Source organism: Micromys minutus, assembly GCF_963924665.1.
Source record: "Micromys minutus genome assembly, chromosome: 15".
In the NCBI taxonomy this organism is placed as follows: Eukaryota; Metazoa; Chordata; class Mammalia; order Rodentia; family Muridae; genus Micromys; species Micromys minutus.
In genome coordinates, this window is record NC_137984.1 from 56,658,067 (window position 1) to 56,676,827 (window position 18,761).

The 18,761-nt window shown below is 45.3% G+C and overlaps 1 protein-coding gene and 1 pseudogene across 4 annotated transcripts in view; both read left to right on the forward strand.

Annotated features, from left to right (window-relative positions):
- MED12L (mediator complex subunit 12L) overlaps positions 1 to 18,761 on the forward strand; it is a 303,185-nt gene that overhangs the window by 37,944 nt on the left and 246,480 nt on the right. For all 3 annotated transcript variants that reach the window (XM_080929626.1, XM_080929627.1, XM_080929628.1), the window contains exons 5-7: positions 10,665 to 10,834; positions 15,908 to 16,018; positions 17,099 to 17,368. In XM_080929626.1, coding sequence (XP_080785752.1) covers positions 10,665 to 10,834; positions 15,908 to 16,018; positions 17,099 to 17,368 — 551 coding nt within the window. The remainder of the gene's footprint in view (positions 1 to 10,664; positions 10,835 to 15,907; positions 16,019 to 17,098; positions 17,369 to 18,761) is intronic.
- Positions 13,665 to 15,093, forward strand: LOC308430494 (elongation factor 1-alpha 1-like; annotated as a pseudogene). The gene has a single exon. The product of its transcript is annotated as an elongation factor 1-alpha 1-like (transcript).

Consider the following 18,761-nt stretch of genomic DNA (forward strand, 5'->3'; position numbering starts at 1 on the left):
ACTCCCTAATGACTAAACATTTACCACAGCAACATAGAACGTGTGTACATGTGCCTTTGTGCCACTGACCGTGGTTGAGGTCCACGTCAAAGGTTTTCAGGTGCCACGTCGTTGACCTGAAACTGGCTAATTAAACAGGGCTGGCTGTCATGAATGTCCCAGACATCTGTCTGTCTCTGCTGCTACAGCAGTGGGGTGCCTTAGCAGCTCCATGGTCCTCTGCGTGTGTGTCATGGTTGTTTGATTTGTGTTTTAGGGGGCTTCAGAGAGTGAGAGTGAGTGTATCTTAGGTGTCTGACTCTTTTGCCTACTTATGGGACCCTTTTCTTCGTACTAGGTTGCCTCTCCCAGCCTTGATGTTAGGTTTGTGCCTCCTCTTACTGTATCTTGCTGTGGCATGTTCAGTTGACATTCCTGGGCCTCCTGCTCTTTTCTAGGGGGAGACATGGGGTGGATCTGGGGAGAGAGAAGGTATGGGAGAATTGGGAGGAGAAGGCGCAGTCAGGATGGACTGAATGAGAGAAAAAATAAGGATTAAAAGACAATCCGGTCCTACGATTCTGGAGTTTGTGCATATTTTCTCCATCTTCTGATTTATTAGTTGAACACTTTGAGAAGAATAGAGTCTTATTTCACAGACAAGGACCATGTGGGCCAATATTGGACAAAGAACTTGAGCTCAGTTATTTAACAAGAAGGCTCCAAAGCCCATGCTTGGACACTGCCAGCCAGTCAGTGGGCACAGAGGAGAAGGATATATGTGTCACTCTGTCTGTAGGTGTTCCTGGTTTTGGTAGAGGGTATGTTTCCACACAGTCCAAACCTTGGAAGGCAGAGCGAATAGAGAAAGGAATGCACACAGTCCCGGGGAATGAGTCCTAGAAGTTTAGCTTAGGAAAAAGTGCTTTCCCAGGGCAGCGTGACGGGCAGGCTGAATGGTAGCCAGGTAACGACATTTCTGGCAGAGGATTGTGGATGCTGGTGAGTACCTGGTGGTAGACACAGGCCAGCAAATGTGTCTCCTGCATCTGCTGTTCTTCAGCTTCAGCTTGATCAGGGTCTGCAAGGGTCAGTTGTGGAGGACTCGTCTGCTGGAGAGGATACTGTATCCTCACCATGGATGGTGAGGAGCTGTCAGTGGGTTTGTGAGTTCTTCACTGTCCTTCACTGTCCCGACTATAAAATAGGGACGACTGACAACACTCTGAGACCGAGAAGAATCGATATTTCATGAAATGAGTCCATACCGCTGAAGTGTTTAGAACACCCATGGCACACAGTCAGTATAGACCGTTAGTGTAGTACGACTGTTGTGAGGGACATTGTCATCAGTATAGTTGATCGTTACTATACTGTTACCATGTTTGCACTACACTGTTACCATGTAGGTTTTACTACCGCATTTCATTTAAACTGATGTGGGTGAAGCCAGATAATACCCTGACCTCTGGGACACCAGAAGAGGAGGTGATTGCTGCTGACGTGCTCATGCGGTGGGCCCGGGCTCTTGGAGCCAACAAGCAATGCTGAGTGAGAGGTGCTGGCATTGGGTAGGGTGTCGGAGATGGTGACTGTGGACAGACTGTTGTCAGCGGTGCTATGGGGGACAGGAAAAGCAAAACAATGTTCAAGATGCCATTGAGCAGAGAAAGAAGTCAGTCTGTTTGCAACATGAGCAGCTTTCATTCTGGTAGAAGTTGTTGGGTGTTTGCTTCGATGAACACAGATGATGACCTATGAAATCCACAAGGTCTTTTTTTAGAGGACGGGGTAGATTAGGAGCTGTTTAAAACGCTTTGTGGCTAAACTGCTGAGGGCAGAGCTGTTTACTCACAGCATTTCTTCCGTGGCGAGTGAGGTTTTGAGGTTGGCTGTGTACTTGGAACCACTCTTATCATCCCCAAATATGAAGGAGAAACAGTGCCCCCTTTTCATGGGGAGTAATTCCTGATGTCACTGAGGCATTCGGAGAAACACATAGCTGACAGTCTGGTTTCTTATCTAGCCAGCCAGCTTACTTCCAGTTAGCATTCCTGATGAGACCACATGCTAACTTTATAGATCCTGGGGACAGGCTTCAAGCCAGGACTGCCTCCATATTTTCAGCGTTCTTTAGATCTCATTTCTCACAAGGACATGGGACATCAGGAACTTTGTGTACTCAGTTCTCTTCTACTCTTTCATGGGTTCTGGGATCAAATTTAGCTCGTCAAGCTTGGGTGACAAGTTCCTTAGCCCACTGAGCAATCTCGCTCATTCTCTTATTGTTAATATACACTCTTTCATTTTGGGTTTCCTTAAATTTTGTATTTTCAACATGCAATACAATGTCATTTTAATACTTAAAACTATTAACACACATGGAGAAGCTTGTTTATTCCTTTACCCTCTGCCATTTTCTTGCTAGCTTTGATCTTTGAATTTTTATTTTTGCAAAAGTTTGCAAATACATTCATCTTTTTTTCCTTTCATCTCTATGTAAAAGATAGTTTACTACATACCTTATGATAGCTTGCCTTCCTTTACTCCACAGATCCTGGAGATTATTCGGTAGTCTTATGATTTCTTAGGCTATTGCTGTGGATTAGCTGTCCTTTATTGGGACAGTCGCTCGTTAATAGATGTTTGTGTTGTATCCACATTTCTTGCTGTGGTTTGCACATTATCCCCGTGCGGAAACATGCCTGTGGTACCTGTGGTACTTGTCAAAATGTGCTTGTTTGATAACAGAGCATAGGTTTATTTTTAAGCAATTGTTTTTTAAACTGAAAAGCAAATTTGCATCTTAAAGAGATAGATATGCTGCATATTAGCCATCATTGATTTATATTAAAAGTTAACCCCTCCCCAGGAGTCATAGACTGTCAAAACAACACACAACACAACACAAAACACACAGAACCTTTTCTGCCAGGTGTGGGAAATCCCCCTTCGAGTTGTTTGCAGGGGAGTCCCTTGGCCTCCCCAGACAGTACAGGGTACTGCCATTGCTGTTTGTTGCTTCTTAAAACTTAAAACTCTAAGGTAGGATGCTGCTGCTGAAGGCACCACACACTTTGGACAAAGAACTTTGAAGAATTTAGTTAGAATTGATCAGAAAGCATCTTTCCTTGACATGAGCTTTTCCAGTATCCAAAGGAGCTAAGCAAATTGGGAAGGAAAAAAAGCAGTCAGCACTGCTAACCATAGCAATGGCCAATAAGACAAGATATCTCCAAGGGTGCAGTAGTGTCACTTATATCCTGACCGTCACCAGAAGCCATCCAATTGAACATAAGACTCCCTAAATTCATATAGGACCGAACAACTTTCATGAAATAGTATAGTTCCTAATTGCATTCCAAATAGTTATCTTTTTAAAAATTGGATATTCTCTGTATTTACATTTCAAATGTTATCCCCTTCCCCCCTCCCACCCTCCACTTGCTTCCATGAAGATACTCCCTCTCCCAATCACCCTCTCCATGTCAGTGCCTTGGCGTTCCCCTACACTGGGAAAACGTGTCTTCACTGGACCAAAGCCTCTCCTCCTATTGATGGCAGACACTGCTGTCCTCTGCTGCATATGCAGCTGGAGCCATGGGTCTCTCTGTGTCTCTATGTGTGCTTATTGGTTGGTGTTTTAGTCCCTGGGAGTTCTGGAGGGTTTGGGTGGTTGATAATGTTGTTCTTCCCATGGGGTTGTAAACGCCTTCAGCTCCTCAGTCCTTTCTCTAGCTCCTTTATTGGGGACCCTGTGTTTAGTCCGATGGTTAGCTACAAGCATTCTCAACTGTATCTGTATGATTCTGTCAGAGCCTCTGAGAAGGCATCCATATCTGGCATTAGTGACTGGGTTTGGTGGCTGCATATGGGGTGGATCCCAGGCGAGGCAGCCTCTGTGGATCTTTTCTTCAGTCCCTGCCCCTCTGTCTGTCCCTATATTTCCTTTACCTTTATAATCACAGACATATGTAGATCTTGCTCTCATCAAAGAATCGTCTTTGTTTAGCAGATAAGAGAACATCAGAGGAATCTACAACTGCTTAAAATTCAGGAAATAACAGGTTATAGGGTACCCAACACCAACTTATATGTCAACAATACAACCTCTATACCTAAGGGTCAATAAACATCATGGAAGAGGGGCCAGAAAGGTTGTAAGAGCAGACCAGGAACTCTAGATCCCTAATGCTGCTGAGAGACAGGAAGAATCTGTTTTCCCCAGGGTGAGACCTTCTATAGGTTATCTAATCCAAGTGGCTGGCCTCAAACACGACCTTTGAGAAGTGTCGTCCAGCACCACTGTGGTTCAGCCCTTTCTGTCTTCCTCCTTCAGTGTGCACAGCAGTCCAGTCCCTCAGTGCTACCTCACATGCTGAACAAGGGCTGAACCTTCTCCTCCCAGCTGTTCCGGAAGTGAGACGTGTACGGGGACATTAGTGTCTGGTGTAAGAGTACACTCAGGTCTGAGGTGTTGCTGGGGATCTGGCAGCAGCTGGCTTCCTCTAGCTACGCTCCTCTGTCTCTCCTGCCACCAGGATCTCAGGAGGGACCCCTTCTCCATTTCTGAGGTCTCTTTTCCCTCCTGGAGCACAGGGCCACAATTTTGCTGGAGGAGGGCCCAGTGTGTTGTGTGCACAGGGAAGCAGAGGTGTTGTTAACTGGCCAAAAAGTCTATTGTCTTGCTGGAAACTTTCTCTCCTGGGCCTGGTTCCAAGACAGAGGAAACATATCCTAAGGGGTTAATTAAAAGTACCAGTTCGGACTTCATAAAGCATAAAGATCGCCCTATTTCCATCCTGGGACTCCGTCACTATGCCGAGGGAAAGGCCATCGCTCACTGAGGATCCTCAGAGATCTGCATATCTGTAATGATCTCAGAGTTAAGTGTAATTAAAGGAAAGAGTTAAGGTACCAAAACTGAATGCAGGCTCCCACCTCTAAGTAGTTTGTGTGTCTCACATGGTGGTATCTCCCCAGTCACTCCTCTGTGAGTCCGGAAGCTTCTCTGAGAGCAGCTCTGCCCTTCATCACTGTTATCAGGATGGTTACTGTTGTCCCTGACCAGGGCTTCACTCCTACCTCTCCTTGGTTCCTCCAGGGTCACTCCCCTGCTGCCTGTGCTAGCCCCTGCTCACTGTTAGTCCTCATTTATGTATGTGATCCTGATACTCATCTGACCGGAATTCCTCAGTGTCTCTTAGACATTTGTGAAAGGCTGTACAACCGTGAAGTCGTGGCCTGGGTTGCTGGTTTGAAAACATTCTTGGAGATGGATGTGAGTTTCACTAGTGCCCTCTTGTGGGCATTGCACACTTACGTGGGGACATCTAGCTGCCTTTATCATAGCCAGAGACAGCACATCGCTGCCTGTGAACCTCATTGGTGCTTTCATGCCACAGGCCATGCTGCCACCGTTCGATTCCTCTCGGGTCCCACAGTACAGCAGATCATTTCTCCCCTGCTTGCTGGCCCCTCTGCACCCTCATGTCTCTCGGGATCTCATGAATGGCTTGCCTCGGGTGGCTTCTTTCTTAATTCCCTTCGTGGCTCCCAGCAGAGCCTCCAGCCTGCAGTAGACAGTGTTTGTTGCTAAGTGCTGGCCTTCATTTTAGATCTTTATCATTTGTCTTCTTCTGGGACACAGACTTGACTTTACAGTAGCAGTGGTTTGTATGATGTGACGTGTCTTTGGACAATAAAGCCAGTTTAAAAATAACACAGGAAAATTTTGTGAGCACACAAAACTTTATAACTACTTGATAATGCATGTATCTTTTGGCCCACAGGAGCTACTGATGAGTCACATCTGAGCAGAAGGAAATACTGTTAGGGTATTTTTACTTTTCAGTTGTCATTGCTGTCTGTGTATGTAACGTGTGGGATATCCATGGAGTCACTGTGACCCCTTGTAGCTGGGGTCACAGATGGCTGTGAACTGCTGCTGAGCTGAACTCAGACCCTCTGGAAGAGCAGTGAGGGCTCCTACCTGCCGAACGTCTTCCCAGCCAGAGGCCAAGGTTTTCCAAGGATGAATGTGCGCACTCACTCACTACTGTGTGTAATGCGTGTGTAGTAATGCTTCCTGCTGTGTACTGTGCTCTCTTGCTCCCTCACCACCAGAAGGGCAAGCTCACCGATGGCTCACAGACACAGAAGCCTAGCCAGCGCTTTGACTCTCTGGGTCTCACACCACAGTGGGATAGTAGCTGTGATTTATGCTTTAGTTTATCCAGGCTTCTAGTCAACACACTGGCAAACACGTTTTGATTCCAGAAGTTAACACTGGACTGATGGGAAAATCCCGCTGTTGTGGATATTAAGAAGAATGTAGAAGTTTGTAACTTTACTCTGTACCCAGCTTCTCCCTCTTTTCTCCTCAATTATCCTCTCTTCCAGAAATCATAGAATTTACTTTGATTTTACTCTGTGAAATGTAGATAATTTCTTACTGGAAATAAAGTATTTCAACAAAAAAAGATCACTTCCCTGAGACATAATTCATATGCTATATAATTAACTTTTATAAGATCAGCCCAAAGATGTGTGTGTGTTCATAGTTGTGAAGACACCTGTTGGTGACAAAACTTTTCACTTCTACACCCCAGATAGGGAGCCCACTAGTGACCCAAGCGTGGGCACCACTAAAACCCAGCTTGATGAGCAAATGAGCTTTGTTGGAGTTACGGGAACATGGCTGAGGGGTTACTTACCGGAGCAGAAATGACGTCACCACGGCCCAGCACGTGTGGCGGCTCCCAGAGCTGGGAACCTGGAACGCATCACACAGCCTCAGGCAGGGGACACTCTGGTCTCAACAGCTCCCAGGTGGCTCCAGCTGTCTCAAGAGTCCTCTACAGGTTAACACTTTTGAGTCTTCGTAGATCTGTTTCCTCTTTTCAGTGGTCCTCAACCTGTGGTCACAACCCCTTTGGGGTTGAATGACCCTTTCGCAGGGATCACCTAAGAGCGTCAGAAGGCACAAATATTCATAGTGCACTTCATAACAGTAGCAAAATTACAGCTATAAGGTAGTAGAGGGGGTCATGGACACGAGGAGCTGTATTAAAGGCTTACAGCGTTAGGAAGGTTGAGAACCTTCTCATCTGCTCACAGAGGGACTCCCAGCTTTCATTGCTTCCCTTGGCAGTCAGGGACTTCCTGCTTAAGTAGCTTCCCTGCGGGGTGGAATGTCTCAGTCCTGGAGGAGACATTTGTATCACCATCAGCCCCATTTTCACCATGCACAAAACTAACCTCACTAATTTACTTGTGTATAGATTTTCATAATTTGGACATCATATGTCATGTAATATATAGGTTTACTAAAGTAGCATTTAAAAAAATTATTTATATGAGTATACTGTAGCTGTTTTTAGAAACACCAGTAGAGGGCATCAGATCCCATTATAGATGGGGAGCACCATGTGGTTGTTGGGAATTGAACTCGGGACCTTTGTAAGAGCAGTCAGTGCTCTTAACCTCTGAGCCATCGCTCTAGCCCCAAAGTAGCATTTTTTTTTCACTTAGTATTTCCAATGGTCCTGCATGCTGTAGCTAGTCTCATAAGCAAAACATTCCCCTTATCTGTCAACGTTGTATGTATAGTGTATACATCGTAGGCATACACTACAGTTTATGTTTAACTATCAATTAATTAAACAACAATCAGTTGATGTTTAGATTTACTTTTTGTCTCCAGGGAGTCTCCATACACTCCACGTGCATTTGTATACAGTCTTCATGTAGATATGTGTGTATTATCTCTCAGGTATAGAGCTGGCTGTAACGTAGTGGGGTTACATTGTGTCTCCACGTTTAACTTCTCTTTTTCCTCCAGTGTCACATTGTCACCAGCCTCCACATGGAGCCCACTTCCCCCACCTTTGCCAATGCTCGTTGCTGTGTTTTTGTTATAGCCGTCATAGTCTTGGGTCAGTGTGCTTTTGTTTTGTCCTTTTCCTCTGTAGCTTCTCATGTTGAGCACCTCTGATGTACCCTTTGGCAAATTGTTTTTCCTCATTGGAGAGGTGTGCATTCCAGTATTCCCAAACCTAACCTTAGAATCAGATGACTTCTACAGATTGAGTCGAATGATTCTTTGTGAGTTCTAGACCATCCTCCTTTCTTGAGGATGTGGTTTCCCAATATCTCCCAGTCTGTCGGCTCTTTCACTGATACATCAATGAAAAAGTGTCTTCGTGTGACAGGGTGGTGGGTGGCCCTTCAGTGTTTCTTACATGGTGTTTGCCAATGGCCTGTGCAGCTCTTCGCTGCAGCTGCTAAGTCCGGCGATAACGCCCGCCCCTCCCCCAGGCTTGACTCTGTCTCAGTGAAGAAGCTGTCACCTCTGACCTAGACTGATGTAGCGAACAGATTACCTTCAGCACGTGATCCTCTCTCATGCACTTTCACACAGTTTCCAACTGCTTTTCTAAAAGGAAAGATTGTGGCCAGGACAGAGAGTTATCAGAGAATTAAAGGGTCTTTATGCACATGTTTAAAGGCGAGTTTCTTCAAAAAGAATGTAAAGTACGTAGGTAGAAGATGCTGGCTGCTCTCTTAGTGGACTAGGTTTGATTTGAAGCACCCACTGGCTCCCAGTCATCTTTAACTCCAAGACCAGCAGATCTGACACCCTCTTCTGGCGTCATGGGCACCAGCCGTGTGTGTGGCACTCAGGCATATATGCAGGCAAAACACCCACACACAAAGAAAGCAGTTTATAGTGTCTGCAGTGTCCTTTGATGGCACACTAATGCTCCTAGAGCCATGTTACGGCCTTTAGTTTTTGTTTTTTAGTGGTGTTACAAACCCTGTGGGTATGCAGTGATGAGTCTGTTATGTTCCTATAAGAACTGAAAAGCAGAATCAATAGGCAGGGACTTGATTTCTATTTCAGAAGGATTTTATGATGTATTGATTGAAGTCAATATTTACTTTTACGGAAATAAAGCACAAAACTCAGGGACTGTATTGTTCCCCTATTTGCTTGTTATAGGTAAGCTCCACCTGTCTCAGCAGGTGCTTGGTGCTTTGTTCGAACACGTATCAGGGACCATTAGTCCATGGCACAGGGGACAAGAGGATGATGACGGTCACGGTGGAATTTCTTGTTTTTAGTTCGGGTCCGTCCGTTTTAGTGACAATATCTGTAACCAGCAGTGCTTCTGAAAAATGGTGAACCCCATAACCGAGTGTCAGTCTAGTTAATGCCTTTGCATTGTTTGCCACTGCAGTTTAACAGTGTGCTGTGCACTTAAGCTCACTTCTATCACGTAGCCCGGGCTCGCTCTTACGATGTTTGCAGTTTTTCATTACCATACCAGACTGAAGTTCACCAGGCTTAGTTGGAACATGCGGTTAAGCGAACAGTAAAGCAGGAGTATTCGGTTTTGTCAGACGGTCTGCTCCTCCCTTCGGAGCCAGTGGGAGGAGCAAATGATGGGAACACATTGTGTAGAGTTGTTTCCTTAAGATGTTTCCTAGAAGATGCTGCTTCCCCAACTGCAAGCTTTGCAGTTACTGTATTTTTGCTCACAAAATGGGCTAAAGTTAGTATCATTCCTACTTGGTTGCCAGAAGTGATACACTTTAATTTGTGCCCCAGTGGCAGTTATTTAAAAATAATTTCAGTGGTGTGTGTGTCTTGTGTGTGTGTGTCAGTGTGTATGTGTGTGTGTCAGTGTATGTGTGTCTATGTGTGAGTGTGTGTTTCTCTGTGTGTGTCAGTGTGTGTCTATGTGGGTGTGTATGTGTGTCTCTGTGTGTGTCTTGGTGTGGAGCAGGGTAGGCACATAGGATTGTTACAGGGCAACCTCAGTTTTTGGTTCTCCTTTCTTGCATTGGCTGAGAGAAGTTTCCTTTGTCATTTTCTGCTGAGCTAAGCTGGTTCCACCAGGTTCTGTGGCCGACTGTCCCGCTTGCCTCTTACCTTGCCACAGGAACACTGGAGCTCACATGTGCTGTCTACCTGAAGAGATGTAGGTTCTTGGGACTCGAACTTAAGTCCTCATGTGCTTTAGCCACTGGGCCATCTTATCAGTGCCACCCCTCCCCTTTTTTCTGGTGCTGTTTTTCTGCGTCCTTTTCATTTCTTACCTTTTAAAGCTTCTCACTCAACCTGACTGATCTTTCTGGGTTCTGGGCTGTCAGTTTTGGTTGTACAACTAAGGTGGAGATGATCCTGTCAGGTTCAGCCATGCCTGTCTGCAGTTATCCCAGGGACAGTCTAAGTTGGGAAGCTCATGGTCCAGCCTGTAGATGTCAGTCCTTTAGTCAGACAAAAAGTCAGTGCATGTGTGTTTGACACTTGGCCTGTGGCGTGGGGAAGGAGAGTACGCTAAGAGCTGCGTTTGAGAAGTTCGGTGTGGAGGTTAAGGACTATTCTCTGCTCTTCCGTTTTCAGTAGTCTTGTGACACTGTTGTTTGTCATGCACATGACATTCATGTACAGATGGTTTTTAGGGTCTCAGAAGCACAAGAGTAGGATGGTTTTGTCCTGCTGAGATTTGCCAGGTTCTGGGCATGCTTTTTGAGTGATGGCTACACATACGAACATTATTTTTAAGTAACAAATGTCAGTCTTGAAAGTGTATCCTCAGAATAATGGGGGGGGGGGAATTCTTACAGCTGTGTCTACAGTTAGAACCTTGTCTCCCTCTTCTCTCTCTCCAATGCAGAGTGGACACAGATATCTACCAGGTACCTCAGAGAGCAGTTGGTCAAAATCTCTGACTTTTACCACATGGCTTCCAGTACAGGGGATGGCCCTATCTCCGTGCCACCGGAGGTTGAGCAGGCCTTGAAGCAGTGGGAGTACAACGAGAAGCTGGCGTTCCACATGTTCCAGGTAATTGGTGTGCAAGGAACAGATGCCTCCCATTACAGTCACGTGATGCCTAACAATAGGGATGCAGGCTGAGAAATGGGTTGCCAGGGGATTTTATACATCACAAAGCACACTTGTAAATGTAAATGGTCCAGCACAGTTATATGTGGTCTGTGGTTGACTAAAACAAGCTCTGCTGCTAAATTATGTATATATGTTATGAGCTTTTTGTATGTGAATGAAATTTCTGAGGCAAATTCTTGCTGGCCTTGGACTCATTTAAGTAGACCACGCTGATGTCCTCTGCCTCCCAAGGGCTGGGGTGACAGCCATGTGCTACAGTGCCATCTCCTGGTGACATACAGGCCTGTGATGACACTTTATTACACATATTCACCTGGGTTGTCTGTGCCATTAGGTATTTAGTGTCATTAATTACTTTGTGATTGTGACAATAAGTATAACCCTCTTAATCTCTTTTGTGAATTAGATATAGAAACACCTTTGTGTTGTTGTCTTCTGTCTTATAACAGACATCCTCTGCCACTGACCTATTCTATATAAAATTCATCTTCATTTAGCTCAGTTGTATGGGGGGGGGGTAGGCTAAGGGCAGCCAGGAACAAGCTACTATGATTCTTATTGGCCAGCAGAGATCAGCCGTGGTGGTGTTTGGTTTTTGTTTTGATTCCTGATGAGGTGTATTCAGCTCAAGCTTCATTATTAGCCCAGATTGTCAGTATCTATTGTTGATCAAAGAGGAAAGAAATGTGCTTTGTAATGTTCTGTTTAGAACCGTCATTATAATAGCCAGGTAGCAATTATTATAGGCCAAATAGTAAAACAAACAAAACCATGCGGTTCTTTTGTGAGAGCATTGCTGATTTTTAAATGAATAGAAACAAGTATTCTGTACTGAATGGCTGCTTCTGCTCTGCACAGTCAGGACTTTCACTCAGCTGATGATGAGATTACATCTCAAAATGCTGGAGCTTTTAGAAAGATTATTTAATATACTAACAGCATTTATTAAATCGTGCCTGTGTGTGGATGTGTGTGCTGTGGCATGTATGTACAAGTCAGAGAATAACCAGTGTGATATTTTTTTCCACTATGTACATTGCTAGGATTATATTTAGATCTCCAGGCTTGTGGCAAATGTCTTTACCCATGAGGTATCTTGCCAGGATGTCATTTTAAAATAGAAAACAGACCTTAAAATGATGAAAATTGATGTCAACCTTTAAAATGTCTTTTATCTTTTAACTTACTGTGTTCTGAGATGTGAAAGATACCCTAGTGCATACATGTAACACTGGTACATGCAGAAAATAGAATAGGAATTTGTAGGCAGAAAAATGGAGGACTGTCTGTTGGCATACATCCCTGGAGGCCAAAGGTTAACCTTATGTATTGATGCATTCCTCAGGAGCAGGCCATCCTGGTGTTTGAAAGAAGCTCTTCCACTGGCCTTAGGCTTAGTCCAGGCTGGCCGGCTGGCTGGCTTGTGAGCGTTAAGGCTCTGCCTTTACGGACCTCTCTTCCCTGCGATTTCGGGTATAACCTGTTGGGGGCAAGGACTGTGAACCTGGTCTTTGGCTGAGATAAAGGTTTGAAGCCACAGATACCCTAAAGGGATATTAGGAGCTTCACCTGCTCCCACCAGGCCCCTGTTTCGTAGCCACAGCACCCCATAGATTTGTGGCCATCACTCACCAGGCCCTTCCACATGTAGATGAGGCACCCCTATCATCTCAGACCGAGACAACAGGGAAAGCGATGTGACCTGTAGTCTTGTAGGCTCAAGACAGAGATCACCATGCCCTTGAGGTCACATGCCCTAGTGGCCTGGAGGGTGTTGCCAAAAAGATTCCCTTCCCAGACACTCCTCCCTGCAAAAGTTATTTAATCTCGGGCCCACCCTGAGAAGTTGGGTATGGTTTTATGCATCCACTTTCTGCCATGACACCAAACAATCCAGAACCATTGAGGTCTGCCCTGGGGAGCCATGGAGAAGGCAGCCTGTAGAGCTGCCAACTGCCACCAAGCGTGTGCCACCCTGCGGACTGGCCGGAGCTCCCCTCCCCCTCCCTGACCCAGACCAGCCCTTGAGCCCCCACCCCATTCTCAGTTCTTCTGCAACTTCCGCACCCCTGGATGTCCTTAGACCCTGACCTCCGCCCTGGCTTTCCCACACCTCAGACTACTTCCGCACTCCCACGGTGCTGTGCTGGTGTTTCCCTACAGCCTGGCTGGCCTGCGGTGTGGGGTAAGCACGGACTCCCCACAGTCCCGCCTCCCCAGGCGCCCAGTGGATGTTAGAACCACAACCCCACACCCTGCATCTTTACTTATTTATTTTTAATTTTTAAAAGTTTTTTATGTGGAAGTGGGAATCAAATGCAGGCTGTCATGCTACAGCTGCGATCATTTTCTTTGTCACATTTGTTCTGTCTCCCCAACCCAAAGAGTCCTTTCTAAATCAATTTTTAAAAAATTACATTATTATATATTGCTGTAAATTTTCCTTTAAATGCTTACTAAAATTTAAAATATAACATGATTTTCTTAAAATATGGCTTATTTTCTATTTTGAAGAGTTTTTCATCCTGTGAATCATAACACAAGTCTATGATAGAACATTGTGTTAGGCCTAGAGATTCATACAAATGTATTTGTGTGTGTGTGTGTGTGTGTGTGTGTGTGTGTGTGTGTGTGTGTGTGAAGGCAGCTGACAGAGCATGCTTACATCAGGATTAATGGCTGCTTTAGAGGCGTAGCTCAGTAGTAGAAGGCTTGTCAAATGACTGTGGTTAGAAGAACAACAAAGGCTTTTTCGCAACGGGTTTGCCGTCAGAACGCAGGTGTTGTGAAAGCCACGGCTAATTCAAAGCAAAAATGGGAAAGGAAAAGACTCACATCAACATCGTCGTAAATGGACACGTAGATTCTGGCAAGTCCACCACAACTGGCCACCTGATCTACAAATGTGGTGGAATCGACAAACGAACCATGGAAAAGTTTGAGAAGGAGGCTGCTGGGATGGGAAAAGGCTCCTTCAAGTACGCCTGGGTCTTGGACAAACTGAAAGCTGAGCGTGAGCGTGGTGTCACTATTGACATCTCCCTATGGAGATTTGGGACCAGCAAACACTACGTGACTATCATCGATGCCCCAGGATACAGAGACTTCATCAAAAACATGATTACCGGCACATCTTAGGCTGACTGTGCTGTCCTGATTGTTGCTGCTGTGTTGGTGAATTTGAAGCTGGTATCTCTAAGGACGGGCAGACCCGTGAGCATGCTCTTCTGCCTTACACCCTGGGTGTGAAACAGCTAATTGTTGGTGTCAACAAGATGGATTCCACCAAGCCACCATACAGTCAGAAGAGATACGAGGAAATTGTTAAGGAAGTCAGCACCTACATTAAGAAAATTGGCTACAACCCTGACACAGTAGCATTTGTGCCAATTTCTGGTTGGAATGGTGACAACATGCTGGAGCCAAGTGCGAATATGCCATGGTTCAAGGGATGGAAAGTCACCCGCAAAGATGGCAGTGCCAGTGGCACCACGCTGCTGGAAGCTTTGGACTGCATCCTTCCACCAACTCGTCCAACTGACAAACCTCTGCGACTGCCCCTCTAGGATGTCTACAAAATGGGGGTGTACTGGGACTGTCCCCGTGGGCTGAGTGGAAACTGGTGTTCTCAAACCTGGCATGGTGGTTACCTCTGCTCCAATCAATGTAACAACTGAAGTCAAGTCTGTTGAAGTGCACCACGAAGCTTTGAGTGAAGCTCTTCCTGGGGACAATGTGGGCTTCAGTGTAAAGAACGTGTCTGTCAAAGATGTTAGGTGTGACAATGTTGCTGGTGACAGCAAAAATGACCCACCAATGGAAGCAGCTGGCTTCACTGCTCAGGTGATTGTCCTGAACCATCCAGGACAAATTAGTGCTGGCTGTGCTCCTGTCCTGGATTGTCACACAGCCCACATAGCATGCAAGTTTGCTGAGCTTAAAGAAAAGATAGATCGTCGTTCTGGTAAGAAGCTGGAAGATGGCCCCAAATTCTTGAAGTCTGGTGATGCTGCCATTGTTGGTATGGTCCCTGGAAAGCCCGTGTATGTCGAGAGCTTCTCTGACTATCCTCCGCTTGGCTTTGCTGTTTGTGACATGAGGCAGACAGTTGCTGTGGGTGTCTTCAAAGCTGTGGACAAGAAGGCTGCTGGAGCTGACAAAGTCACCAAGTCTGCCCAGAAAGCTCTGAAGGCTAACACCTGCCACCCCAGTCTTAATCAGTGGTGGAAGAACGGTCTCAGCACTGTCTCAATTGGCCATTTAAGTTTAATAGTAAAAGACTGGTTAATGATAACAATGCACCGTAAAACCTTCAGAAGGAAAGAATGTTTTGTGGACCTTTTTTTTTGTGTGTGTGTGTGGCAGTTTTAAGTTATTAGTTTTCAAAATCAGTACTTTTTAATGGAAACAACTTGACCAAAAATCTGTCACAGAATTTTGAGACCCATTAAAACAAGTTTAATGAGAATAAAAAAAGAAGAACAAAGGCAAGAGAAATGACTATGCCATTCCTGTTTTGTAAATGTCTAAAGATGTAATTGTGTTTCAGCATGGTTGTATAGAATTATTTTATTCGATGTTTTTAATTAAAAAGTCCATTTTTTCTTTCATATAATTATCAAATTTATATTTCAAATAATATGTTTATAGGTAGGTAAGTCTGAGAGTCATTTAAAAATTATTCTGGTCCTAGAGTAAGGTGGGAGTCTGCGGGTGTCAGAGATGGTGGCATGTGTGGAGTCATTGCCACTAGCCCCATTTCCTCCAAGAACCAGCTCATGCCCCTGACATCTTCTAGGAGTGTGGCAGCTTTTTATATCTACTAGCATTTTTGAAAATTAGTTTAGAATGAAGTTTATTTTGAGAAGCAAGAATAACCCACCAGACATACACACTAAACAACAGATCCAAACCAAAGTGAACAATCAAAGCAGCCGTCCCATGTTCTGACCCAGAGTTGAAATCCATCTAAGTGTACCTAAACTAAACTTAGGTTTCCCTTGACATCAGGAAGGAATGTTGGAAAAGCATGAATATTTGTCATGGATCCTAGATGTCTTAGAGAAGATCCGACCCGTGGACAACAGCCTTCTGAAGCTGCTTTTGCCTCTGATGTTGCAGGTATGGTACCTCTCTCCTCTACCCAGTTGGCTGTATGATAAGAATGATTAGACAAGGGACTGGAGAGATGGCTCAGTGGTTAGAGCACTGACTGCTCTTCCAGAGGTCCTGAGTTCAAGTGAGATCTGATGCTCGTGTGTCTACAGTGTACGTATATATAATAAATAAATCTTTTTTAAAAAAAAGATGATTAGGTAAGCAGAGGTAAAAATGGAAAAGAAATACCCTTTGAGAGGGGGAAAATCCATTATAAACGAGGTAAAACATTTGTATTGCTGATATATATTATATATGTCCAAACATAATTTAACCACACATTAGTTTCCTCCTATATTGAAGCAAAACAGCCTTTAGGTGCAATCTCTGTTCACCCATGCAGAGAATTGTCTGCATTCTTATGATAGCTTTTTGAGTCCATTGGGCCAAGACTTAATTTGTAAAATAATCTATTAGATACAGGTTATTTGAATGAGATTGTTTTTTCTTAGAAAAGTAACACATAGAGGTGTTGATCATTCGGATAACTTGAAGGGACATCCTGGAGTGGCACACGGGAGGGTGTGCTTTTCCTCTACGTGATGCCCTGGGTGGTCTGTGTTTACATCACTTGTCCACCCCTTGTTTGAGCACCAGAAAAATCACTGCTATGAACTGAGATGCACTGGCGCTCAGCCTTTGTAAACATTCATACTCTAGATACGTATATGTTAATTGTTGAAGTGATACCATTTGAAAATATTGTGTTAAACACGACATGCTAATTATCCTTTAGAAAAGACTTACTTTTGATGTGCATGTGTGTGCCTGCATGCCGTTACGTGCAGTTGCCTGCATGCAGGTGCCTACAGAGGACTGAGGGCTTCGATCCCTTGGACCTGGAGCCGTGAGCCTCCTGATTTGGGGTTCTGTGACTGATGAACTATCTTTTGAGTTCCTCTTTTATTTTCTTACTGGTTACTGGAAAAAAATCATATTGTGGCTTACTATATATTACTACTGGATAAAGAAGGAAAGACAAATTGAAATAGTTGTTTTGAAGCAAGAGACATGACTGCTCTCTGCCTTTCTTCTGCTTCTCAGTACTCAGATGAGTTTGTTCAGTCGGCCTACCTGTCTCGGCGTCTGGCGTACTTCTGTGCCCGGCGACTTTCCTTGCTCCTGAGCGATAGCCCCAACCTCCTTGCTGCTCACTCACCTCACGTGATAATTGGAGCAAACAGCACGAGTATTGGGACCCCCAGTCCTGGCCCCCCTGGCCCTGGTGTGAGCCCTGTACAGCTGGCCTTCTCAGATTTCCTTTCCTGTGCGCAGCACGGCCCCTTGGTTTATGGACTCAGCTGTATGTTGCAGGTTAGTCCGTCCTAGTCTGTGTTACTCTGTTAAAATTCACTGTGGGAGACCTGGTCATTGAAGTTGGAAAGTTATCATTAATTTCTGTTGGTCGGACCACACTGAGGAATTTGTAACCTCTCTGCAGAAGAAAACTACGGTGTTTGCCTTTGTGCTGTTTTGACTGACTTAGATACAGGGTCTTACCTTGTAGCCTAGATTGAGCTGGAACTTAGAGCATTGCTCTAGCCTCGGCATCCTGAATGCTGTGATTCCAGCTGAGTGCGGCCAAATCTGGCTATTTGTTTCCTACCATTAGGGTGGTTAGGCAGTGCAATTGTACATCTTTCAAGGAGAGCCCACAGTCGAAGTGAAAGCAGCATCTCAGTGTCTGCGGTCGGCATGCTCGTCTGGGTGCCTGTTTCTTTACAGTCAGTCACTGCTGCTTGTGCTATCCTCGCACACGGTAGCGTATGGCGCTGGGCCCTTCAGTTAGGCACGAGAACAGTTCCTCCTGGAGCTGCCCCCTGTGTGTCTTACTCTTTACCAGGGGGCTTTGGAATTGGGCTGTTCTGGAAAACGGCCTCCATGGTGATGGAGTTCACAGTTCTGATGGGAAGAATGTCATTTGCCTATCTTATGCTAAGTGCTAATGGGGCGATGTGAATGGGGTGCCGGTGATTGAAAAGGGAACTTCTGGTTCAGCGTGAAAGCCGAGTCGGCTTTTCTAGGAGACTTCTGTAGATGTTCTGTAGTTTCAGTGGAAAGAGTGATCCTGGCAGAGGGCAAAGAGCATAGGAAGGGGAGGAGTGTTAGTCATCACGTGCAGGTAGAGGCTGGTGGGGTGAGTGAGTGAGTGGGAGGCCCTCATGGGCCTGGGGCTTAGGTGTAGCTTTCCCTACCCCGCCTAAGCTCCACTGCCAGCACCCACCCAGCTTCCCTGAGTCCACGGGCAAATCTCCCACACAGGTGTTCATTTTTAACTTGCCTTCTTGACACAGTTGCTGGGTGCTACTGTCTGCTACTTGGAAAATGTGCCCTTATTCTTATATATTCTTAGCTCCACACTTCCCACCTGCCCTAACTTTTAGTTGCTCAGTTGAATCTGGTCCCTGCCTGTAGGATCTCTGTGGTCAGAAGTATGGTGAACTCTCCTCTCCTCCCTTTTGTCTGTCCAATTGCCCCCGGAGACCTGGAAGGCCTGCCTATCCCCTCTGCTCAGCAATTGGTCCATGGCTTCTTTACTGGCAGATCAAGAACCAATTGGGAAACAGGACATTGGCTTCAGAACCACCCCTACAGTTTGGTATCAGGGAAGTGACAGTCAGTTTTCAGTTGCACATAGGAAGCTTTGTGGGAGACAACAGCTCAGAAAGGAGACGAAGGAAAGAAATATATTTGGAAACATCTAGGT